Source organism: Chionomys nivalis, chromosome 25 (assembly GCF_950005125.1).
Source record: "Chionomys nivalis chromosome 25, mChiNiv1.1, whole genome shotgun sequence".
Classification (NCBI taxonomy): Eukaryota; Metazoa; Chordata; class Mammalia; order Rodentia; family Cricetidae; genus Chionomys; species Chionomys nivalis.
The window spans coordinates 29,798,371-29,823,620 of record NC_080110.1 but is presented as its reverse complement, the minus strand read 5'-3'; the positions used below and the strand labels follow the sequence as shown (position 1 = coordinate 29,823,620).

The 25,250-nt window shown below is 49.3% G+C and overlaps 1 protein-coding gene across 2 annotated transcripts; it reads right to left on the bottom strand.

The window, feature by feature from the left end:
* Positions 1-199: 199 nt before the first annotated feature.
* On the bottom strand, positions 200-24,789 carry Os9 (OS9 endoplasmic reticulum lectin). Of its 2 annotated transcripts, XM_057758082.1 has the most exons (15): positions 24,580-24,788; positions 23,991-24,167; positions 23,256-23,319; positions 23,050-23,126; positions 22,740-22,838; positions 4,808-5,018; positions 4,614-4,715; positions 4,333-4,427; positions 4,110-4,164; positions 3,325-3,413; positions 2,879-3,157; positions 2,489-2,678; positions 1,476-1,640; positions 1,215-1,327; positions 201-947 (listed from the first exon to the last, which is right to left on the bottom strand). In XM_057758082.1, the coding sequence occupies exons 1-15, from the start codon at positions 24,739-24,741 to the stop codon at positions 822-824; spliced, it is 2,004 nt and encodes a 667-aa protein (XP_057614065.1). In that variant the 5' UTR covers positions 24,742-24,788; the 3' UTR covers positions 201-821. The 2 variants fall into 2 exon arrangements, with proteins under 2 accessions (XP_057614066.1, XP_057614065.1); XM_057758083.1 differs by lacking the exon at positions 1,476-1,640 and having other exon boundaries at positions 200-947; positions 24,580-24,789.
* Positions 24,790-25,250: the final 461 nt, after the last annotated feature.

Below are 25,250 nucleotides of genomic sequence, written 5' to 3'. Positions count from 1 at the left end.
CTCTGACCAGTGTCGGGTCAGTCTCCCAAGAGGAGAGCAGCATTTCTCTCCAGACCGGGGGCTTTGTTCAGCTGGCCCGACCTCTGCCCGTGTACCCCAGGCACATGAGTACTGGGTACTTTCTGGGAGGGTAGAGCAAACAGGATCAGAGGACATGTCCCCATCCTGAAAAGACCAACCAGCCCTCCCCACACAAAGGCCGATGCACTGATGGTCCAGTTCTTTATTAGAAACCTGAAGAACATGGTGGGTGGCTCCACAGCCGACCCACTTGCTGGGCTTGTGTGTGAGGTGATGTGTAAGGTCTCCTATTCCCTCAGCGACAGAGGTGAGGGCTCCTGACTCAGAAGCACAGACAACAGGACAGTAGGAACAGGAAGGAGGAAAGCCGAGGGAGGGGCAAGCAGTTCTCAACAGCAACGGGGCATTGGGGGGGGGGTGAGGAGGTGGGGGTGAGGTCTGCTTTCTTGAAGTCTGATAAACTGTCCAGCTCGCCCGCTTTTCCCATCACGTCCCACTCACAAGATCTTACCATGTCTCTGGGTAAAATGGGGTACGCGCTAAGAAATCAGGGGACAGGGAAACTCAAAGGGTCAAAGAAAGGCATGTTTGGGCAGTGGAGCCCATAGGCCTGGCTGAGGCTCTCTGGAGCTGGAACAGCTCTCCCTTGTGGGGCCCACACACACCTTCTGGGCTGGGACCCTGAAGTCCAGAGCTTGGCTCCACTCTGCCCTTTTGCCTCCGGGGCCCCAGGTGGGAGATGAGGAGGCAGAGCCAGTCGGGAAGATTCTGGAATCCTTGGAAGGACCGCAGTGCTGGTTTCAGAAGTCAAACTCATCCAGGTCCCCAGTGTCCTCACCGTCTGGAGAGCCCCACACCCGGCGGTAATTGCTCTCCAGGTCCTTCTGACGCTGGCGTTCCTTATTGGCCTCTTCAGCTCCCTGCACCTGGGAGGAAAGGGGGGTTGAGCCGGAAACGCTGCCTGTAGCCAAGGGAAGTCCTGGGCTGTGGAATCTGGGGGGTCCTAAGACTGCAGTGGGAGGTAGGGACTGGGGAGATGGCTTCCAATGGAGTTCTCCCTGAGTAGCAGCTGAAGCGTAGCTTCACCTCAGACAGCAGGAAGGCTGGCAGTGCACGGCTGGTGTAACCAGACCTCGATTTCAGCAGCACAGTGGGGTGAGCTGAGGGCCCAGGACTTGGGTGGGATGCCTCACCAAGATATTGAAGAAGATCTCCTTAAGGCTTTTTGTGTCTTCATCAGTCAGCCAACGCGTGTCCTCCTCATTACCTTCAGCCCCGGGACGCACGATTTTGATTTCAATCTTGCCTGGAAGGCGCAACAAGGGTAGTGAGGAGGGGAAAGGTTTGGAGCTTTAGAGGGTCCCCTGCCCTCCAGCCCCAAGCCGGAGGTCACCAGTCCACCTTGACCCAGCCCTGCCACTCCGGCGCTCTAAGCCCCTCCCTTCAGGGCCCACCTTGGGCGGCGAGCCCCTCCCTCTCCAGCACTTCTTCCACCAGCCCCTCGATCTGTCTCAGCTGTGGGTTTTCCCGTTTCATCTCCAGGACAGTCAGATCCCGATTCGGGCCTCCATGACGGAGCTTGGTGACTCGAACCCGGACTCTGTGCTCAGGCTCCTCCTCTTAGAGGGGAAGACACAGGGAGACACAAAGCAGAGCCATCGTGACTCCAGGGTGAAGGGCTGTGAGGGCTGCCTCTCTAAGCCATTGGCTGGTTTGGGTGGTGGCTCTTCCTCCCATGAATGTGATCCAGGGTTCAAAAACAATGCCCTTCCCCAGTAGCAGTCCCCCACACCCCCTTAACTCTCCCATCTTCTATAGGAAAACAGCTGCTTTCTGAAAGCCAAATCAAGCCTTCTGCACCGAGAGAGGTGTTCTGCTTTAAAGAAGGCTGGGGAGCCATGGCTCAGTTTTCTGCATGCTGAGACTTTACAATCAAGTCTTCAGTGTCTACCAAAAGGGTGGGAGGGAAGGTTTGAAACTGGAATATTCTATTTGGAATGCCTTCTTTATCCACACCAGAAACATTCCATGAAATGAACTTAAGGAGATGCAAGAAGGAATAACTGAAGTGTGTCCGGGCTGGGGGCTGGTGCCAAAGGGCTTGCCTGGCCACACCGACAGCTGGAGCCTTTCACACTGACCACACCTGCCCCTGTTTGTCCACCTCCCACCATTTCATTATGGAAACCCCCAAACTGTCTGTCTCCTCTTCCCCAACTCCCACCCACAAGGAGGCAGGCGAAGAGCCCCTTCATGAATGAGTGCTCTTCAGCTTCTAGGCTCATGGGCGTTAGTTACTGTCTATGTGCTAGACAGCGGGCATAAAGAGCAAACCAGAGACCAAGGCCAGCTCCTCCGGAAGGGTGACTCTGAGGTGTCCATGCAGGGAGGACCATGGAGGGAAGGAGTCAGCACTGAGCACAGCGCTCCCACCTTTGGGAAGGTTGTTCCCATGGCCTGCCCTCACCTGTAGGAGGCCGTGAAGGGGGAGGCTTCTGAGGGACCACTCTCTTTTTCTTGTGCTTCTGCACCAGATCTGGACTCTGGTTTTCCTGCAGCCTCTTGATAAGCTTGTCGAGAGTGGATGTCAGAGCCAATATTGCCTGTTCACGTTCCGACTCCTTCCTCAGCCCATCTGGGTCTAGTTCCTTCTCTGTCTGGAAGGCCCAAAGAAGGTGGTAGTTAACGCTCTGGCTCTGGAGGACAGAGATCAGGGGCATGCTCGGTACGAGCCCCCCCCCCCCCCCCCCCCCCCCCCCCCCCCCGTCAATGAAAGGAGCAGCCACCACACTGGGAGGTCCCATCCTGCACCACAGACACGCACATCTGTGGCAGCAAGGGAGTGAAGGCTGCTCACCTCCTGGATAATGTTTTCCAGCTCCCGCTCCATGCCAGCCTTAACCTCCGAGCGGAGCCGCTCTCGGTCTGAGGGAAGCAGCATCCCTTCCAGCTCCTTCTCGAACTCTCCCAATAGCTGCCGCTCCTCCTCGTCTTCCTCCTCCTCCTCTTCCTCCTCCTCATTGTCCTCATCTTCCACAACAGCCTGAGGTTCCTCACCCTTTTCCTTCAGCTCCGCTTCCCTCTGAGGGGCCCCCGTGGTATCATCTCCAGGCTGCTGCTCTGTGCTTGGCTTCTCCTGGATCGGGTGGGGAGGAGATGGAGGCTTCAGTCACAACAGGTGTGTGTAGCACAACTGAGCACTGGCAGGGTGTGGTGGTGGGGCCAGCTCGTCCCAGATTCAGATCTCTCTTGGATGCTCACAGCCGGGAGGCAGGTCCTGCCCGCCCTCGAGCTGGGCCGTACCTTCTTTGCGCCATCTTTCAGTTCTTCTATCAACCGAATCAGGTCTGCAGGGCTCCGAATGACTTTGACCTGCACATTGTTCTGAAAATCTGAGGCAGGAAAGAGAGCAGGTGTGGGTATTTTGCATTTTAAGTCCTCCCTTGATGCTGGAGGAGAGGCACAATGGGCAAGGTCTCTGCCTCGGGCAGCTGGCTGGCTGGCAGCTGACAGAAGGCAGGCAAACCCCTCAAGTTTCATGGTGGGCATATTAATGCCAAAGCACCAAGTCCCTTCCTTCTCCATGAACAGCTGAATTTTTTTTTTTTTTGGCGGGGGTAGGGTAGTCAACACTCTAGTTTTTAGGACCATAGAGGAGACTCGGGGTTAAGGAGTTCCTGCTTTCTGCAGAGACTTGGAATTGTCTCGGATCTGTGAGGTACAGATCCCTTTCCGTTCACCCTCCCAACTCTCGAGGGTGTGGCCCCACTCACATTTCCTAGGCGAGCAAACTGACTTTACATGACATTGCCTGGGAATGCAGAGTTAGTAAAAAGGGGAGCCCCAGTGCCCTTTGACCTCCTTAAGTGGTCCTGCTGCTCAGGAAGAGGTAATGTGGTAAAAGTGAGGTCCAGGGGCAGGGGGATGACTAAGTGGTAGAGCATCAATGTGCAAGGATCTGGGTTCAGTTCTTGGCACCATCAGAAACGGAGGGGAGGGAGGGAAGGAGGGAGGGAGGAGTGCTGACCTCTGAATGTTTAGTGCTACTCTACCTCACCTGAGGACTAAAGGAGACAGAGTTGACTAACCATCGCGAGGGCTGGGAGCTGGATCTGCAGCAGCCTCAGGCTTCAAGTCCTGCTCCTGATGAGAGAGGGCAGACTCAGGCGTGAAGGCTTGTTGATGCCCTCCCTGTTCCTCAAGCAATATCCTTTCATCCCGAGACACAGAAGTTACCTTGCAGACCTTGGCTTGAGGGACCCTACCCATCCCAGAGCCTGCTCAGAGAGGCAGCTGAGAGGCCATTCTCACCCCTGCCTGTGCCTCCTCTCCTGCTGCCTGTTCCTCCGACTCATGTAGCATTTTCCAAAGCTCCGACTCCTTATCTTCCTTGACTGGGCTAACATCTGGGGGGACAAAGGACAATGGGGATGTGAAAAAGGGGGCGAAGAAGGGAGCAAAGGAGGACACACACTCCCTCTTGTGTTGTCACTGGGTTAGAGACCACCCACAACTGCCAGCTCAGGACAGTAAGATGGGGGAAGGAAGGCGGTGGTGGCCAGTTCCACAGAATGACCAAAAGCACACCTTACCTTCCTTCTTTGGGGCTACTCCAGCAGACTTGGCCTCACTCCAGACTTGGTGGTCTGTGTCTTGAACCTCCTCTGTGATTTTCTCTTCAAGTTGCTTTGACTCTACCAGAAAAACAGTGTGCAAACAGGATAGGGACCTGCTCCAACGCTGCGCCCACCTGTCCCATCCCCACCTCTCTCCTGGATGTGCTTACCAGCCTGCCTCTGGAGGTAGGCCATGTACTCATCGGGCTGCAGGGCCGGGTGACAAAGAATGGCCTGTGGAGCAGCGCTGGCCGGGGGCCGAAGGAGAGGGTGGGGGCAGAGCCGAGAGGTCCGAATGGTCAGGACGTAGGAGCAGGACAAGGGCTCATCTACGCGGTCGATGTAATCCCCAGATATACCCGCGCCTTCATCACAAAGGAACTGCGGCAGGGCAGGGAGGGAGAGTCAGTCGTAAAAGCCACCAAAATACCTGTGGTTCTTGGAGGGCTAGCTCGTGCTAAGCAGTTCTCATGCCAGGCACTGGACAGGTGGCAGGCTACAGGGATTTGCTTATTTGGTTGTCACAGACCCAGAGAGAGAGGCATTAGCATGCCAGGCAGTGACAGTGCCCGCCTTTAATCCCAGCAGGTAGAGATAGAGGCAGGCAGATCTCTTGTGAGTTTGAGGCCAGCCTGGGCTATAGAGCTCATTCCCGGCCACCTAGGGCTGTTACACAAAGAAACCCTGTCTCAAAAAACCAAACAACAACAACAACAACAAACTTGCTCCACTTGCTCAGGCGACCATTTGGTAAGGTGAGAACGGAAGAGAAATTAGGCAACTTAACTGTAGATAGACAATCAATCTTTGTATCGCTTCCTTGCTTTGTGCAAACACGGTGTGTGGCGGCTGGGGAGGTCAAGGTACTTGAGATCAAGCCTAAAGATCTGGGTTTGATCCCCAGGGCTCCACACGGTGGAAGGAGAGAACCAACTCCCACCGACGGTCCTCTGACGCCCATCCACGTGCTGTGGCATGCGCTCTCAGACACAATAACAGAACGTTTTTAAAAAAGTGATCAACTCAGCACCGCACACGCTGAGATTGCAACGGCACAGAGATGAGCATGGCCCCTGCGTGAGAACGCGGTGCATACTCAGGACGTGTCGAGAACGCGGTGCACACTCAGGACGTGTCCCTCACTTTTTTTTGAGTGTGTTTAAACATGGTGGAGCAAACCTGTAATCCCATCACTTAGGAGACTAACTTAGGACAATTGCTGTGATCTCAAGGTCAGCCTGGGCTATATAACAAGTTCAAGGCCAGCCTAGGCTACAGCTTGGAATCAACTGAGTGAGCTGGCTGCTGTAACCATAGACCGGAGAGGCTGATGCAGGAGAATCTGGGGTTCAAGGCTAGCCTGGGCTACCCAGCAAGTTCAAGGTCAGTCTGAGCCACAGTGTAAGATCTTGCCACAAAAAGGAAAAGGAAAAGGAGAGAAAAAGAACATTTTCACTCTGATAATAAAAAGATAAAGCAATTTAAAAATGTTAAGAGAAATGATCAAGGGGCTGGAGAGATGGCTCAGAGGTTAAGAGCATTGCCTGCTCTTCCAAACGTCCGGAGTTCAATTCCCAGCAACTACATGGTGGCTCACAGCCATCTGTAATGGGGTCTGGTGCCCTCTTCTGGCCTGCAGGCATATACACAGACAGAATATTGTATACATACTAAATAAATAAATAAATATTTAAAAAAAAAAGAGAAATGATCAATAAACAGATGAAAATACACTACCAAGGAATTGCCAATCAAAACTGTAAAGAGATGCCACTCCACACTCACCAGAAAGGCTATGGTGAGGAAGGTAACACCAAGCCCTGGCCAGGACATAGAAATTGAAAACCTTACAAACCACCGGTAGGATTGGGAAATGGAGCTGCTAGCTTGGAAATGGTTCAACCTCGAAGGTTAAACAGGGAGGTATGTAGTTCCTGGGAAAACCCTGGCTGGCATGCACAAGGTCAAGGTTCAGTACTGAGCGTGGAGAGAAAGAAAGTCCCATGTTGGGGAATATTATTTAAAGGTATGTTTACTTTTGTTTATGCTGCATTGGATTAACTGGAGCTGTGATTCTTTGCCTGTTAAAATACCCGATGACGCCAGGCGGTGGTGGCGCACGCCTTTAATCCCAGCACTTGGGAGGCAGAGGCAGGTGGATCTCTGTGAGTTCGAGACCAGCCTGGTCTACAGAGCTAGTTCCAGGACAGGCTCCAAAACCACAGAGAAACCCTGTCTCGAAAAACCAAAAAAATAAAATAAAATAAAATACCCGATGGTCCTGATAAGGGCTGGAGAGACGATGGCTCAGGGGTTGAGAGCACTGGCTGCTCTTCCAGAGAACCAGGGTCCATTTTCCAGTGCCCACATGGCAGTTTCAGTTCCAGGAGACCTGACACCCTCACACAGACATAAATGCAAGCAAAACACTAATGCATATAAAAATAAATAAATCTTTAAAAATAAAAAAAAATGGAGCTTAACAGTCAGTAGCGAGGCAGGAGCAAGGAGCAAGGATAGGCAGGGCTGGCAGGCAGAGAGGATAACCAGAAAGAGAATAATGAGGAACAAGAGGAGGAGAAAACTAGGGACCAGCCACCCAGTCAGCTATGGAGCAAGAAGGAAAATAAGATAGACAGAACTAAGAAAGATAAAAGCCCAGAGGCAAAAGGTGGTGGGGATAATTTAAGATAAGCAAAGCTGGCTAGAAATAGCCAAGCGATGGCCAGGCACTCATAACTAAGAATAAGCCTCTGTGTGTGATTTATTTGGGAGCTGGGTGGTGGGCCCCTCAAAAAGACAAGAGTAAAAGTAAAACATCACACAACAGTCCCAACGCTTCACTTAAAGACACTGTCAGACCAGTTACAAAAGATGAACACACTTAAAACACAGGAACAAGTAGGAGGCTGGGTGTGAGAGATGAATAAAAAGTGGTTCAGAAAAGCAACTGTGCTCTATCGATATCAGACAGATGAAATACTACGGATGTCACTTATAACACGAAGTCTTTGGGGATGAAATTAATTTTAACATCGTACATTCTTTACCTTACCATTGCCTGTCTCTCACAGCTCACTGAACACATCTCTACCTGTTGTTCACTGAGATATCACTAGCAACTTGAAAAAGACGTGGCATTGAAGGCTTCATAAATATTGGTGAACTAAATTAAAGAGCCCATAGGTAAAAGACTAATTTAAAACAATAAACAAGTTGATAGCGACAGCAGGAGACCAATCAGTACGGATACAGAAGATCTGAGCAACACATCTGAAAATTCTGATCTGAGCCAGGCGATGGTGGTGCACGCCTTTAATCCCAGCACTCGGGAGGCAGAGGCAGGCGGATCTCTGTGAGTTCGAGACCACCCTGGTCTACAAGAACTAGTTCCAGGACAGGAACCAAAGCCACAGAGAAACCCTGTCTCGAAAAACCAAAAAGAGCCGGGCGGTGGTGGCGCACGCCTTTAATCCCAGCACTCGGGAGGCAGAGACAGGCGGATCTCTGTGAGTTCGAGACCAGCCTGGTCTACAAGAGCTAGTTCCAGGACAGGCTCCAAAACCACAGAGAAACCCTGTCTCAAAAAAACCAAAAAAAAAAGAAAAAGAAAAACCAAAAAGAAAAAAAGAAAAAAAAAGAAAATCCTGATCTGAGACAGTAGGCGACGTGAGCATGTCTTCTCTGCATGCATGTCCAGACACTGATGTATACTGGACCATGGAACCAGACACTACAAACCTAATAGGACTCAAAATTAAATGGTGGTGCACTTTTCTGGTTGCAATGCAATTAACAAGAAATCAATAAAAGCTAAACCACGCCTGTGTAATCCCAGCATTTAGGAAGTGGAGGCCAGATGATCAGGAGATCAAAGATAGTTTGGGTTACAGGAAACAGTGCCTTAAAAGGCTCTCCACATCCCCCAAACAGATATACAGTAAACCCAGATATTAGAAAAAGAAGAAACTTCTGGCAGAGCTGTGCATAATTTGGTGGTAGGAGTTTGCCTGCCATACACAAGGCATTGGTTTGATTGCTAGTACAAGAAAGGAAGGGTGGGGCGGGGGGGGGTGACGAGAAGGGGGGAGGCAGGGGGAGAGGAGAAAGGGGGGAGAAGTCTTTTTAGGAAGACTAAAAAATGGTGGTAGGCGGGCGGTGGTGGCGCACGCCTTTAATCCCAGCACTCGGGAGACAGAGGCAGGCGGATCTCTGTGAGTTCGAGGCCAGCCTGGCCGGCCTACAAAGTGAGTTCCAGGACAGCCAGGGCTGTTACAAAGAGAAACCCTGTTTCAAAAAACAAACAGGACTGGAGAGATGGCTCAGAGGTTAAGAGCATTGCCTGCTCTTCCAAAGGTCCTAAGTTCAATTCCCGGCAACCACATGGGGGTTAACAACCATCTGTAATGGGGTCTGGTGCCCTCTTCTGGCCTGCAGACATACAGACAGACAGAATATTGTATACATAATAAATAAATATTTAAAAACAAACAAGCCGGGCGATGGTGGCGCACGCCTTTAATCCCAGCACTTGGGAGGCAGAGGCAGGTGACCAGCCTGGTCTACAAGAGTTAGTTCCAGGACAGGCTCCAAAACCACAGAGAAACCCTGTCTCGAAAAAAACAAAAAACAACAACAACAAAAACCAAACAAAACGTGATATACTGGGCCGAGGTGGTGCACACCTTCAATCCTGGCACTTGGAGAGGTAGAGGCAGGTGGATCTCTGTGAGTTCGAGGCCAGCCTGGCCTGCAAAGACCCTGTTTCAAAAATAAGTAAATAAATCATAAAAAATTCAAATAAGTCAGATCATAAGTAGTTATGGGAAACATACATATAAAACAACCTTTTGTCATGACAAAGGCTGGAGCAAGCAATTTCAGGTAACAGCATTGGTGGTGAGACTGCTCTTCCAAAGGTCCTGAGTTCAATTCCCAGCAACCACATGGTGGCTCACAACCATCTGTAATGAGGTCTGGTGCCCTTTTCTGGCCTGCAGTCATATACACAGACAGAATATTGTATACATAATAAATAAATAAACATTAAAAAAAGATAAAACAACAAAAATCCTAGGTCAAGACTTTACAGATTAATTCTAGAAAACATTCAAAGAACAAAAAATTCTAAGTATACATGATCTTGAGTATAGAAAAAGCAAGACTATTTTTGATTTTGTTTAAAAACATTCTTAATTATCTTTTAATTAAAATTTTTTAAGTTATTTACTGTGTTGCATAATGTTGTATGCATGTGGGTGGGTGTGTGCAGGTCAGAGGACAGACTGTGGGAGCTGATCTCCTTTATCAGTGTGGGGCTTGGGGAGTGAACCCAGGCTGTCAGGCTTAGCAACAAGAACTTTTAACCACTGAACCATCTCAAAACCCTGCCCTTTTTTTTTTTTTTTTTAATTTTCTGAGGTTAGCATGACTTTATCAACAGAATGGTAGAGGGATACCTGGGAAGTTGGGAAGTTCCAAGGCAGTCCCTAAGGACTGTTACAGGTCAGAATTGCTCATGAGCAAACATACAAACGCCCTGATGGCTCAGTGGGTAAGGCATCTACCATACCAGGTGAGCACCGCAACTGGAATCTGTAAAACCCACGCAAAGCTCCCACAGCGAGATGGGAGGTGGCAAGAACCTCTGGAAGCTTGTGAGCCTGCGAGTCCCACAGGCAAAGGGTTAAACGTGATAGCCTGCTGTGTAAGAGTATTTTAACTAGGCAAAGACTTGTTACATTTGTTTATGCTGCCTTTGTTACCGATGTAAAGACTTGTTACATTGTTTATGCCGCCTTTGTTACTGATATAAAGACTTGTTACATTTGTTTCACCTTGTCTGCCTAAGGCCTCTGACAGGTCAATAAAAAGCTGAGCCACCACCACTAGCTAGACAGGAGAGGGATAGACCAGGCTGGCAGCAGAGGAAATAAATAGGAAGAGGACTCTAGGCTAGAGAGACCAAGGCAGAAGGAGGAGAGGGACCTGCCAGGGGCCAGAAACCAGGCAGCCACCAGCCAGCCAGACAGGAGAAGCACAAAAGTAAGACTTACAGAAGAAAGAAAAAGAAGGAAGGAAGGAAGGAAGGAAGGAAGGAAGGAAGGAAGGAAGGAAGGAAGGAAGGAAGGAAGGAAGGTTAAAAATCCCAGAGGCAAAAGGTAAATGAAGAGGAACAGGATAATTTAAATGATAAGAGCCAGCAAGAAATAAGAGCTAATATAAGGCTAAGCATTCAATACTAATAAGAAGTCATGATTTGGGAGCTGGTTGGTGGCTCAAAAGAAAGCCTGTTACAAAACCCTATTTCAATCAAGGTAAAAGATGAGGACCAAGACCTGGGTTTGTCCTCTGACCTCCACATACACCATGGCAAGTGACACCCACATTCGGATCGACAGACTGACATGCCCATCTGTCTTCTGTTTGGGAGGCTGCGGTTGAAGGATCTAGTGCAAGGCCAGCCTCAGCTACATACTGAGATTCTGGAAGGTGGGACATATACACCCAAACTGTGCCTCAGGAATGAAAAGTTGGTTCAGTATTGAAAATCGATAAATCACATAAATTTAAACTAAAATAGCCTTAAAACATTAAGAAGGGGGAATTAAAGTGGCCAGAGCTGATACTGTGTGGGAATTGTACGCTTTGAATACCATTTGGCTGACTTGGCATGAGATTAGGAAGCGTGAACGATGTGAGTGGAGCCTCGAGATGGGGACGCAGACTAGGGATGCGGGCAGTGACTCAAGATGGGAACCAGAATAGGGATGCGGGCAGTGACTCAAGATGGGAACCAGAATAGGGATGCAGGCAGTGACTTGAGATGGGGACGCAGACTAGGGATGCGGGCAGTGACTCGAGATGGGAACCAGATTAGGGATGTGAGCAGTGACTTGAGATGGGACCACAGACTAGGGATGCGGGCAGTGACTCGAGATGGGAACCAGAATAGGGATGCGGGCAGTGACTTGAGATGGGAACCAGACTAGGGATGCGGGCAGTGACTCGAGATGGGAACCAGAATAGGGATGCGGGCAGTGACTCGAGATGGGAACCAGAATAGGGATGCGGGCAGTGACTCGAGATGGGAACCAGACTAGGGATGCGGGCAGTGACTCGAGATGGGAACCAGACTAGGGATGTGAGCAGTGACTTGAGATGGGACCACAGACTAGGGATGCAGACAGTGACTTGAGATGGGACCACAGACTAGGGATGCGGGCAGTGACTTGCCCAGCATGGGTTTGAGCTCCAACACTGCACAACAACATCTCATTATGTTGCCCAGTCTGACTCTGCACTCCTAGGATCCAGCGATCCTCCTGCCTCAGCCTTCCGAATCGGGAAACACAAGTGCACAGTCACCATGCCCAGCACTGGTGAGAATACCCAAGTGAGTAACCAGAGAAACCACACTTCAAACGCGAACATCCTTTAACACACACCTTTGTGTTGACACACATCTATAATCCCAGCACTTGGGAGGTGGAAGGAAGATCAGGAGCTCAAAGTCATCTTTAGCTTCATGACAAGTTCAAGACCAGTCTGAGTTATAGGAGACCCTATGCTTAAAACAAAAACCAAAAAGAACAAAAGAAAAAACCCTGGGGCTGGAGAGATGGCTCAGAGGTTAAGAGCACTGACTGCTCTTCCAGAGGTCCTGAGTTCAATTCCCAGCAACCACATGATGGCTCATAACCATCTGTAATGAGACCTGGCGCCCTCTTCCGGTGTGTGGGCATACATGGAAGAAGAATGTTGTACACATAATAAATAAATAAAATTAAAAAAAAAAAAACCCAGGTGCAGAGAACTGGCAACCACTGCATGGACCACCCAGGAAGTCCAGTCTTACCCAGGCCCACCTGGCTGGCTACAATCAGCCTCAGTCACAGGGCACCCACTGTGTGCCTTGGGTCTCACACCGCGGTGAATATGAGTCACACTGAAGTGAACATGTGTCTGTCCCCACAACCTAAAACCCAAGCTCGTGCTGTCTGGTGTGGCCTCAGTGTGCAAGCCTGGACTGGGGTCCCTGCTGGGCTGCCTGGTAATTCACCAGAGGGAAACAAAGGGAAGGGGGAGAGGCACCCACACAAGTTCTCTAGGCTTTTCAGAACATACATGGGAACCTACCCGGTGATGCAGACACAAAAGGAACAGTACTGTTCATCAAGGAACACCCCACAAAAACACCATGGCGCACCCAGAGTCTACTGTCGCGGGCATGCTGTTGGAAATCTAACTAGCAACTTAGTTACAGGCAAGCTTCTTGCCAGGAGTATGAACCTGCAGATTGAGCATGGAAACATGTAAGAGTGAGACAGCCTCCTGAACCGGTGAAGGAAGGTTTAAAAAAAAAAAAAAAAAAAAAAGAGGGCCGGGCGGTGGTGGCGCACGCCTTTAATCCCAGCACTTGGGAGGCAGAGGCAGGCGGATCTCTGTGAGTTGGAGACCAGCCTGGTCTACAAGAGCTAGTTCCAGGACAGGCTCCAAAACCACAGAGAAACCCTGTCTCGAAAAACCAAAAAAAAAAAAAAAAAAGAGGGCAAAGAGTAAGACACACCTGGCCTCAACAGCAGCACCCAAAGCAGTTTCTGAGGATTGACAGGAAGTGGTCAGTTCCTTGTCATTGTGGCTTACCGTAGGGAACAAACAACCTATATTTTAAACAAAAGGAAGCAAAAGACCATAACCAACCCTAAACAAATACCAAAAGGAGGCTCAGAAAAAAAAAAAAAAAAAAAGCATTCACACAGCAAATAACTTCGTGGAGACCAGCAATCAGAGCATGCCTTTGATCCCAGCACTTGGAGGTTAAGGATACACCTTGAGATCCTGTCTCAAAGAAACAAAAACAAATAACAGCCTCTCAAACCAAAGACAACAAAAGTAAAACACATGTATTTAGACATACCAAGTAGTTCTGGAGCGAGATATAGATCGTACTGAAAATGCACACGAGCAGATAGTATTCTGAGCAAATGAATATCTTTGAGTGTGAAATTAGGGAAGAAGCGTCTGGAAATTAGTGAGATAGACATTCTGCTCAGAAAGTGACCAGACGGGTAGGAAGTCAAAGCCATAGACTCAAACCTCAGGACCAAGGGGGGAAGTTACAAGAAAAGCTACGAAGCCAGCAGGATGGCTGCCGACACACAGACAGGAAGTAGGCGAAGACGACAACGTTTAAAGACGCGTGTAAAGGAGCCGGGCAGAGGCACGCGCCTTTAATCCCAGCACTCGGGAGGCAGAAGCAGACCATGATCTCTGTGAGTTCAAGGCCAGCCTGGTCTACAGAGCGAGTTCCAGGACAGTCAGAGCTGTTACACAGAGAAATCCTGTCTTGGAAAAAAAAAGAAGAAGAAGATGTGTAAAGGGGACAAGGGACTCTTGTTTGCTTGTTTTGGGACAGTGCCTCACAGGGTAGCCCTGGCTACCAGTGATCCTCCTGCCTCTGCCTCCTAAGTGCTGGGGATAACAGGAGACTCTTATAGACAAGGAAGCTTACCCATCTTTTCTTGGGAGAAATGCAAAATAAAGCCACTGTAAGAAAGAATTCTTTATCTGATGCATAGCCAACGATTAGCCAAGTTCCAAAAGTTTAAAAATACAGCAGGCTGGCAGGGCTGTGCCGACAGACACTGGCGTGCACACACACTGAGGAGAGCAGTGTTCCCAAGCAGGGTAATTTGGCAGCACATATCCAAATCACACACGTCTACTTCCAGGAATATAATCTGCATATACTCCACAGGTACGTGAAGAGAGCGCACTGCAGCAGGTCTGTGTTAATACAGGAGTGAAGACAGCCTGTATATTCATCCATAGGGAATCGTCCAGATACGTGGTGGTGCAGATGTGTACCAGAAAAACAGCATCTGCATAAGAGAAGAGGGCTTTTGACCTATTCATGTGGGGAGTCACTGATATATGCCTATAAGCATATATATGTGAGCTGGCAGGATGGCTCAGTGGGGGCAGGTTCTCGCTGCGCATGTCTGACGACTTGAATTTGATCCCTGGAACGAACAGATTTCCAAAAGTTCCCTAACTTCCACACTTACACTGTGGCACACATGTGTGCACACTCACACACGCTCCTCCTGATAAATAAAAAGGTTTAAAAATATTTATTTTTATTTTACATGTATGTTTTGACTGCATTTTTACATGTGTGCCACACGAGCGCCCAGTGCCTGTGGAGGCCAGAAGAGGGTGTAGTCTCGCTGAATTCGGAGTTACAGGTGGTTGTGAGCTTCTGTGTGGGAGCTGAGATCAAATCCCAGGCCCCTGCAAAAGCAGTAAAGCTCTTAACCACTGAGCCTCAAGAAAATGGACAAGAGCCAACTCCTAAGAGCTGCCTTCTGACACCCACATGCAAGCATACGCTAAATTAATCAATTAATTGGTTTTTAAAAACCAGGCATGCTCCTCAGGAGAGCTTATGAAGTTAACATACATTGATGCCAAAACAAAATAAGAACGAAACAAAAAGAGAAAATTAAAGACCAATTTACTCATGAAAATTACATAAAAGTCAATTAAAATATTTGAGTAGGCATCGGCTAAAACACAGCATGGCGTGAGATGGAAGCATGTGCCCGTGAAGCAGGGCGAGCGAGGGGCATGTGATCCAGGCCCAACCAGCTGGGTTCAATCCCCGGGGATCCAGAGAGCAGCAGGAGCTGTCCTTTGATCTCCACATGTGGCATGCACAATAAATAAAATGTAGAGCCCAGCACTTGGGAGGCAGAGGCAGGTGAATCTCTGTGAGTTTGAGCCCAGCCTGGTCTACAGAGTGAGTTCCAGGACAGCCAGAGTTACACAGAGAAACTCTATCAAAAAAAAAAAAAAAAGTGAAAGACTATCTTTGGACCAGGAGAGTGTTTGCAAACTTGCTATCTGTCAAGAGGCCAATCTCCTAACAGACAAGGAAGCCACAGAACGAACGCAACAGTCAAACCAGATGACTTGGTTAAAAATGGACAACGAATCAAGTAGCATCCCTGAACTAAGAAGGAAAAAGAGGCAACAGACCAAACTGACTACTTCACGAAAGAAAACATTAAACGGCCAACAAGTATTTTTTTTAATGTTCATCATCTCTAGTTATCAGGGAAATGCAAACTGGAACCACAGTGAGATATTCCCTCACTCTGAACGGAACAGTTTTAACAGAAGAAAAGAACCACGCCTGTGGTCCCACTGTGCGGCAGAAGACACGGGCAGCAGCAATGCCCTGCATCTGCTTCCGTTCTTTTATTCTGAGACAGAGTTTCACTGCGTGGTCGCATGTCTACTGCTAGCTTCCTCGTTCAGACTTAGATGCCCCAGGGAAGAGGAGAAAACCCTCACTAGCTAAATATCCCGCAGAGGAGTCTACAAAGGACTCGAGAGCTCTACAACACGAAAACTTTAAACCGACCAACAAAGGGGCTAACGAAACGAGGGGACAGTCCTCGAAAGATAAGGACTAAATGACCAGTGACCACAGTGACCACAGAAAACACCGACCCCAGCAGCCTTCGAGGCTGCAAACAAAGCACTAAGCCCCCATCTAACCCTACGTGGAATGGTGGCCATAAAGAAGCAAGTGCCTCCAGATGCCGCAAGGATGTCGATGCTAGTGGGAATGACGTCAGGACGGAGGCTCCTCAAACACTAAAAACATGCCGTGAGCCTCAGAACTCAGGAGGCAGAGGCAGGCAGATCTGTGTGAGTTCAAGGCCAGCCTGGTCTACAGAGGGAGTTCTGGGCCAGTCAGACCCTATCACAACAAACAAAACATGTAAGTAAAAAACATGTTCATCAAATGAGCCTGCTGGGCCTGACCAGGACTCTAAGGCCGCACACCATGAGACACTTGCAGACCAGTGTTTGCTTCAGGTCTATCCACAACAGCTAAGTCTGGGTGTCAAAAAAGCCAGAGGAATAGATTAAAACAAACGTGGTTTATACACACACAACTGAACTACTTTTTCAGCTATGTCTTTGTCATTGTCCTATTGCTGTGAGATACCGTGACCAAGGAAATTCTTACTACAGAAAGTATTTAGCGGAAAGTATTTAGCTGGGGGCTTGTTCACAGCCTCAGAGGCTTAGTTTGCCATGGTGGGGCGCTGCTGGTAGGAGCTTTATTTTTTTTTAAGATTTATTTATTTATTATATACACAATATTCTGCCTGCATGTATCCCTGTGGACCAGAAGAGGGCACCAGATCTCATTACAGATGGTTGTGAGCCACCACGTGGTTGCTGGGAATTGAACTCAGGACCTTTGGAAGAGCAGCCAGTGCTCTTAACCTCTGAGTCATCTCTCCAGCCCCAGTGGCAGGAACTTTAGACTCCTGGTCGGTCCACAGGCAGCCAGACCTCGGGCCTCAAAGCCCATCCCCACTTCCTCTAACAAGGCCACTCCTCTGAATTCTTCTAATCCTTTCAAATAGTTTTACTCCCTGGTGACTAAGCACTCAAATACATGAGCCTCTGGAGCCATTCTCCCCCACTACCCCAGACAGGGTTTCTCTGTGTAGTCCTGGCTGTCCAGGAACTAGCTCTGTAGACCAGGCTGGCCTCAAACTCAGATCTGCATGCTGCTGCCTCCTGGATTACAGGCACATGCAGCCACCGAAGCCCAGCTGGCTATTCTTATTCAAACAACCCCAAACTGTTTATAGGAAAATGCATTCAACTGAAAGTGATCATATTAAGTGAACTAAGTCAGCCTCAAAAAGACAAATACCCATTTTTCTCATATCTGTGAATCTCAGACTTTTATACAGATATGAGCTCACACACACGTATACATGATATGAAAGGAGTCACACTGTCAAGGGGACAAAGCCGACTACAGAGAGAAAGGAGAGTGTGGTAGGAGAGGGAGGAGGAAGTGGAGGGAGGGAGCTTAAAGTATATTATGTGCTTACAATAATGTCCTTATGAACCTACCATGGACAGTGAAGGTGTCAATTTAAAAATTGATCCCATTGTACTCCAGGCTGGCCTTGAACTCAGATCTCTGCGGCCTCTGCCTCCTGAGTGATGGGATTAAAGATGTGTACCACCATATCTGACCCTTTATGTGTCTTTAAACATGATTATGGCTGTACATTACTACAGAAATGTAACGAATAAACAAAGAGCTTTGGAATACTCACTATATAAAAAAATCAAAGATGAAAAAATGAAACGGAACACACATGACACATGAACATGTTACTGGTTACAGGAGACATATATGGGAAAATTCCATACTATCTATCATGAAAATAACCAGCCAGCTATGAACAGCAAATAAACTTCATTCTCCTGACAAAGGGAAGCTTAAAAACCAAACCAAAACAGAAAAAAAAAAAAAAAAAAACTACTACAGGAAAACACACTAAGAATGAACATCCCCTAAAGTTGGGAATGAGGCAGCTAGAGAGGTGGCTTGGCAGTCACAAGTACTTGTTGCTCTTGCAGAGGACCTGGATTTTGTTCCAGCATCCACATGGTAGCTCATCACCATCCATAACTTCGTCTCCAGGGGGTCCAGTGTCCTCTTCTTACTGGGCATGTGTGTGGTACACATATACACAGGCAAACAAAACACTCAGACACATAAAGAAAGACGAGTGAATCTAAGAAGTCACAGAAGAGCTGGGAAGATAGTTCTGCAGGCACGAGGGTCTGAATAAAGACCCCACCTCTCGCGTGAAGAGCTAGCACAGCAGCAAGGCCCTGCAATCCTAGCCCTGGAGAGGCAGACACAGGTAGACACCCCAGCAGGAGCACTGGCAGGCCAACCTGGTGACTTCAGGCTTGGTGGGAGACCCTGCTCAAAAGACTAGCATGGGCACAGAGAAACCCTGTCTCGAAAAACCAAAAAAAAAAAAAAAAAAAGACTAGCATGGGGCCGGGCGGTGGTGGCGCGCGCCTTTAATCCCAGCACTCGGGAGGCAGAGGCAGGCGGATCTCTGTGAGTTCGAGACCAGCCTGGTCTACAGAGCTAGTTCCAGGACAGGCACCAAAGCTACAGAGAAACCCTGTCTTGAAAAAACAAAAATCCTTGCACATTGCCCAATGACCCACACTACTGTAATGTGCATCAGAACATCAGAAGTAAGTGTGGTGGCGCACACCTTTAATTCCAGCACTCAGGAAGCAGAGGCAGCCGGATCTCTGTGAGTTCGAGGCCAGTCTGGTCTATAGAGTGAGTTCCAGGACAGCTACAACTGTTACAGAGAGAAACCCTGTCTCAAAAAAACAAGACAAAACAAAAAAAGATGTACTGAACACCATGGCCTTGTCCTTCCTGGTAACGCTTTCTGTGGTCACATATTAGGAAAGTTTCCCTCTTGACTTGTTCTCTCGAACGCTGCGATAGCGTCCAGTCTCCTCAGCTTCTAAACGCTGGGATTCCAGGGGCCAACACGTCCAACTTTCACCTTCCTTTCCCAACTGCATGCTTTAATCAGAGGATTTTATCCACACCCATGGCTTCTACAACCTCAGATGAGGATCAGTCCCTGGCTGTGATTTCAGCTCTCTAGATCTGCAGATCTTCCTTCCTTTGGAAATCCCCACTCCCATCCATGCCTGAAAGTCACTAAAAGTATGGAAAACCAAACCCACCATTCCCCTCCGCCACGCTTCCTCTCCGCCCATCACCTACCCAAGAATCAGTCTTAGATCTTATGCTACTGCCTCTCCCCTAAAGCCCTTTCCAGAAGTTCACTCTTCACCCCGGATCACCTTTATTTCTCATTTGGATTGCTGTATTACCTAACTGATCTCTCAATCACCGGCGACAAGCCAGAGTGAGCATGTCATCACCTGTTTACAACCTGTCACCGCACCCCAATGTCTCAGGAGCATCGAGCCTTATCCCAGGCTCAGCACAAGAACAAAGCCTCTAACAACCTGTACCCTGTCCCTAACAGCTGCCACCTCCATCTCCCACATCGCTTCCCTGAACCACACCACTGTCTTTGACTCCAAAGCCTTCCTTCTGCACTTGACTGCCCTTCCCACCGCCATGGCCTCCTCCCTCTCGCCCCCTACACCTGCAGGTCAAAGGTCACTTAGTAGACCTTCCTTTTACCTTCCATCAGCTCCCCTGCCTGCTTTCCTGTGGTGTGAGCCTCACCTGGAATGGTACTCATCCTGCTTCACTGTGTTTACTGAACACCTGCCTCCCAACGGCAAAGACTAAGACGCAGGCGCCTTTTTATCCCAAGGCGCGGGGCATATGTTCAGTAGGTAGGGGAAGATGCTGTACAGCCAAATGTTAGAATACAATGCGGTGTGGTAACAGATTTCACACATGGATGCGGCTATCTGCATATGAGGCACTAAAGGAACTGACTTTCGGGGTGAGTCAACCAAGGTAACATTTGAGGCCAGGTATGGTGGTGCACACTTTTAATCCCAGCACTTGAGAGGCAGAGGCAGGAAAATCCAGGATAGCCAGAGCTACATAGAGACCCTGTCTCTAAAATAAAATAAAATAAACAAAAAGCCAGGTGGTGGTGGCACACGCCTTTAATCCCAGTACTCAGGAGGCAGAGACAGATGGATCTCTGTGAATTTGAGGCCAGCCTGGTCTACAGAGTGAGTTCCAGGACTGGTTCCAAAGCTACAGAGAAACCCTTTCTCAGAAAAAGAAACAAACAAAACACAAAATGAGAGGTCAGCTCAGGCAATAATACATGTTCTTGCTTGTGTTTGTTTGTTTTTGAGACAGGCTCTCATTCTGTAACCTAGAATGGCCTAGAACTCACTATGGAGGCCAGGCTGGCCCCAAACATGGCAGTCATCCCTTGCCTCAGACTCCTAAGTGCTGAGATAGTAGGGCTGAGCCATCCCATGGCCAGTTTATGATACTGACTTCGAACACTATAAAACACTTTAAGTGTTTACCAGGGTGAAAGGGGACCTGTGTTAGTGTAGCCACACAAGGTATCATTTGAGTATGACCTGAATGAATGGGCATAGAGAGCCATCCGAAGTGCGCTACGCCATCCTTGGCAGAGGGATGGGCCACTGACAGAAACATGATGAGTATTTTTATCTCCAGCCTAGATTTCATTCCGAATCACAGAGCTAATTGCTGACTGCAGGTCACTAGTGGGAGGTCTGACGGTCCCTTGACCTCCATATGCACAAACCCAACCCCTCTTCCTGCAACCTGCTCCTTCATACTGCAGTAAATGACAGTCCATTGTCTGCAGCCACTGAAGCTCACACGGCCATAATCCATCATCCTTAACTCTGCCCCATGTCCAAACCAACAACAAACCTCATTCTTTTACCGTCAGAACATGTTTAGCCATGGTGGAGGGCTGACGTAAGCAAAGCACAGTAATATACACGTATGAAAATGTCACGAGGGGCTGGAGAGATGGCTCGGTGGCTAAGAGAACATACTGCTCTTGCAGAGGACCCAGATTCGGTTTCCAGGACCCACAGTGTGGGGCTCACAACTGCCTGCAACTCCAGTCTCAGGGAATCTGATATCCTTACACAAACATGCACGCAGACAAAACACCAACACACATTTACAAAAGCTTTAGAGTAGTTTCTTCTTTAAATATTTTTAAGTGTTATAATGAAACTCACTATTTTATATAAAAATAATTTTACAAAATAAAAAGTTAAAGAACAAAGTAAATCCAGAATTTGGCTGTTTTCTGTCATGTCCCAGTCCCACCCGGTAACTGGGAACACACTTGGATTTTCTTTGTGGAGCAGGGGCTCTGAGGGTTTCCAGAACCAGGCAGAAGTGTATTAGAGCTGGCTCACACCCCACATGCAAAAACGAGCAAAGTTCTGGCAACGTCGCAGGACGGTCCACGTCCTACCAACAGCTTGTTCTGGGCACGGAGGGTGTATTCACACACGGGGAACTGCTAAATGAACGCTTCTTCCCACCCTTGGAATTGGGTACAACTGATTTTGAGAATCCACTTTACACAAAGCTAGGGCTGGTACGGGGCTCGTGGTTCTCCCCAGGTGTCTATGACTATGGAGACCGAGAAGCTTTCTCTGCATACATCTGCCAGCCGGTCCTCTCCTGCCTCCACTCAGCCACAAGGCAGGAAGAAGGACCATTGGTTAGGCTGTTGGCCGAGATGAAGGTGGGAATTCAGAGACCCAGCACAGGACCAAATTGGGGTTTTCTTCCGTGTGTTTGTTAGTTCATTAGTACGGTATTTTGTCACATAGTTCACAACAGCCCTGAGCTCACAATGCCCCCACCTCAGCCTCCAATTCACTCAGATGACAGGAATGTGCTATCATGCCCAACCCAAGAGAGGGTTTTATTTGTTGTGGTTTTTTTTTTTTCTTTAAAAAAACTACTCACTAGGTAGACCAGGCTTGGTCTCAAACTCACAGAGATCCCCCTGCCTCTGTCTCCAGAGTACTGGGACAAAAGGCGTTGCCGCCACCATGCCCAGCCCTGAAGACAGTGTTGCTAGATCCTTAGAAGAGAGAACTGGACCTCATTCCTCCTCAACCTCACTCTTTAGCAGTGGTCCTCAGCCTTCCAACGCTGAGACCCTTTAATGCAGTTCCTCTTATTGTGGTGACCCCCCCCCAACCATAAAATTATTTTTGTTGCTACTTCGTAACTGTAATTTTTGTCGCGGTTGTGACTGTAACAAAGATATCTGATCTGCGATCCTGTGAAAGGGCCATTCAGCCTTAAAGGGGGGTCCTGACCCGCAGGTTGAGAACCCCTGCCTTCCTGGCTTCATTCAGACGCACTGCTTGTGTTAGCATCTGTCTTCCCCTACACCAGGCCTTCCACCCAAGCGGGAGCTTCCTGTTTGCTGCCGCTTCACCAGAAGAGTTGAGACCAATGCCTCAAGGCTCCAGCCGGAGAGCGGAAAGTCAAAGGCAGACGCATTAATAACAGCTCAGGTGAAGTCAGGAGAGACGCTGGGCAGATGGAACATGGCTGGGAATACTGAGGGTAGCATATGGGAAACGCGGTGTTAAATTACCTCTGAAAATCCAGACAATGGCGTCCAGCCGCCAGCTAGACAGACCTGCCCTCCTCCCAGAGACTGTTATTTGGGGACCATTTTCCTTCCTTCTTTGGAGACTCACCCGAACTTCGGCTTCTCGGGGCCTCCCGTTGAGATCGCACTTGGACCCGTTGCCATAGGTCTGGCTGTGGTAGCGCTTTAGCCGATGCTGCTTGGAGGCCTGGAGAAAACGTCGGGTGGAACGGAGAGGGTATGAGGAAAAGAAGTGAAGTAGAACGACGCCAGCGTCCCGCAGGAACCGGGGAGCACAGCGATCTCGGTCCCAGGGCACTAGGTCTTGATGGGCACCAAACCCCAGGAAACACACTAGCTCAATCTGACCCTCCCCTGTTTCCCGAGCTCGGCCCATCCCGACCCCTCACTCCGGTCACCTTGGCTGTTTCGTCATCCCAGTTGAAGGCTGACTGGTAGTAGCCGAGATAGAGGACGTCACCTTTGACCTCTGAGTCTGTCAGAGAAGGCATATGGTAGAGCACATTGTCATTCTGAGGTCTAGAGGGAAGGACGCTGGGAGGGAGGCTGCCTGTCACACCAGACGGGGACAGCAAAGGCCTGGGAGAAATTGGAGCCAACTCACCTTCCATATGGTACTGCTGGATATGGCGTCCATAACAGAATTCATACGTCCACCAGTCCTTGGTCTGACAATTGGAAGACACACAATCAGGGGACATGAAAATCCTTCTTTTTGAAACCAGAGTTTCCTGGCTCCGAAATACAGAAACTGTCATTTCGTTCTCTTCTCCCTCTGTCCTCTCCTTCCTTCCCCAGACTCCGTGAGAAGGGACAGCCGTCTCCCTTTCATGGCTGCAGACACACAGCCAAGTATGACTACTTCCCACATGGCCCCTTCTTTTTCTTTCCTTTAGGTCAGGAGAGGAGTGAGCCAGAACTAAGCTATGTGGTCGAGTCTGGAGTGACAGACATGAGCCACTCCCTTGCCCCCCATAAATACAAGAAATCATGGTATCTTTGAAGCTCTCCGATGAAGACTCCACAGGTTCAAGTACAGGCTCAAGAATTAATTGAACTTCAAACACAATGGGATCCTGAGATGGTGTCGTTCTAGGTAGGTCCTGCTCCCCAGTCCCACCTCCGTCTCTCTTTATTCTCTTTGATCTTGGTTTAACCTATTTTGAGATCGTCTATCATAACCCTTCCCTACATTCAGCAAGGGGTCATCTGTGGATGCAAGAGGCTTTGCTCCCCCACCCCTCGTAAATAGAACTAGGACACCAGTGGCCCCTTAGGTCCCACTTCTTTCCTACCACTCCAGTTCAAGAGTACATTCCACCCACCCCAGGTCTTTCACCTTCAACAGACAGGGAGCATCTCTCATGGGGCTCAACAATTCAGGAATCCCGGGCCCTTGGTAAGCAGGTGCCTCTTCCTCCCGCTCGCGCTGGAAGTGAATAGCTCCAGCTGGAAGGCGGCACTCATAGCGCTGTTTATACTTCGAAGACACAATCACCACGTCTGAAGCTTGGCTCTGGGAAAGAAGGGTCGGGAAGAGGGGCAGGGAGGCAGAGGCTGGGATCAAGAACAACGAGATCCCTCTTCAGACCCTGGGGAAGTGCCCAGTCGAAGAGAGAATAAGCCACAAGACCTCTCCAGCTGGGTTCGGTGAGCGGAGGGAAGGGCGCTCTCACTTCCCCACCAGGGAGTCTGGGTGCTTTCACCGTGACAAGGGACCCGAGGGCCACAGCGGGAAGCCCCACCCCTGCCGGTGCCTGGTCCCCAGGGAATGGGTCTGCCCGCGATTCGCAGCAGGACGTAGGAACACCACCTACTCTGCTTCATTCCCTTAGTCTCCGGGAGGAGAAAGGGGCTCGCAGCTGCCCTTCATCCTCTGCCTTGTGCCCCTTCCTCCTGCACAGCACCCTCGCCCCCACACCCCTCACCTGCCCTCCCATGACAGGCAACGGCAGGATCTGGATCCCATAACGCATTTCACTCAGCTCCTCCAAATTCAGGCTCCCGATACCCCCCGTCAGACGCGCAGGTAACAGGAGCCCCAGCAATAGCAATCCCAGCAGCCTGGACCGCAGCGTTTCCGTCGCCATCTTTCGTTCCGTCTTAGCTAGAGATATTCCTTCCGCCCCAAACCTGGCAGCGGCCTCACCCGCTCATTAGCGACCCAAGCTCTCATTGGCTGCCCGGCCCATCTCTCTTACGTAACCTATCCTCATTTGTAAACGTGGCGTCAAAGCCTCCAGGGAGGCGGATCACCATGGTTAGTAAAAAATCAATCGCGGTTCATGATTGGCCATGGATAACAACCAATCATCAACGAGATCAAACCCCCGCCCCCTCGCTCTTTATTCCCGAGAGGCGTGGTCTATGCCTGTGTTCTTTGCCGGTCGTCTCTGCCCTTGCTCAGCGTAGCGCTTCTGATTATTTTTTCCTGTATTTCTTGCAATGTATGACGCCCCCATCGGGCAGGGTATTGAGGCAGATGGTGGGGTCGGAGATTTTTTTTTAAATATTTATTTATTTATTTATTAAGTATACAGTATTCTCTCTGCGTGTATGCCCTGCAGGCCAGAAGAGGGCACCAGATCTCATTACAGAT

Coding starts and splice junctions, on each gene's coding strand:
- Os9 (XM_057758082.1), bottom strand. CDS start 24,741: ATGGCGACGGAAACGCTGCGGTCCAGGCTGCTGGGATTGCTATTGCTG. Junction 4,716..4,807: donor CTACCTCCAGAGGCAGGCTG/GTAAGCACATCC, acceptor TTTTTCTGGTAG/AGTCAAAGCAACTTGAAGAG. Junction 1,641..2,488: donor CCCTTCACGGCCTCCTACAG/GTGAGGGCAGGC, acceptor TTCCCCTCTAAG/AGGAGGAGCCTGAGCACAGA.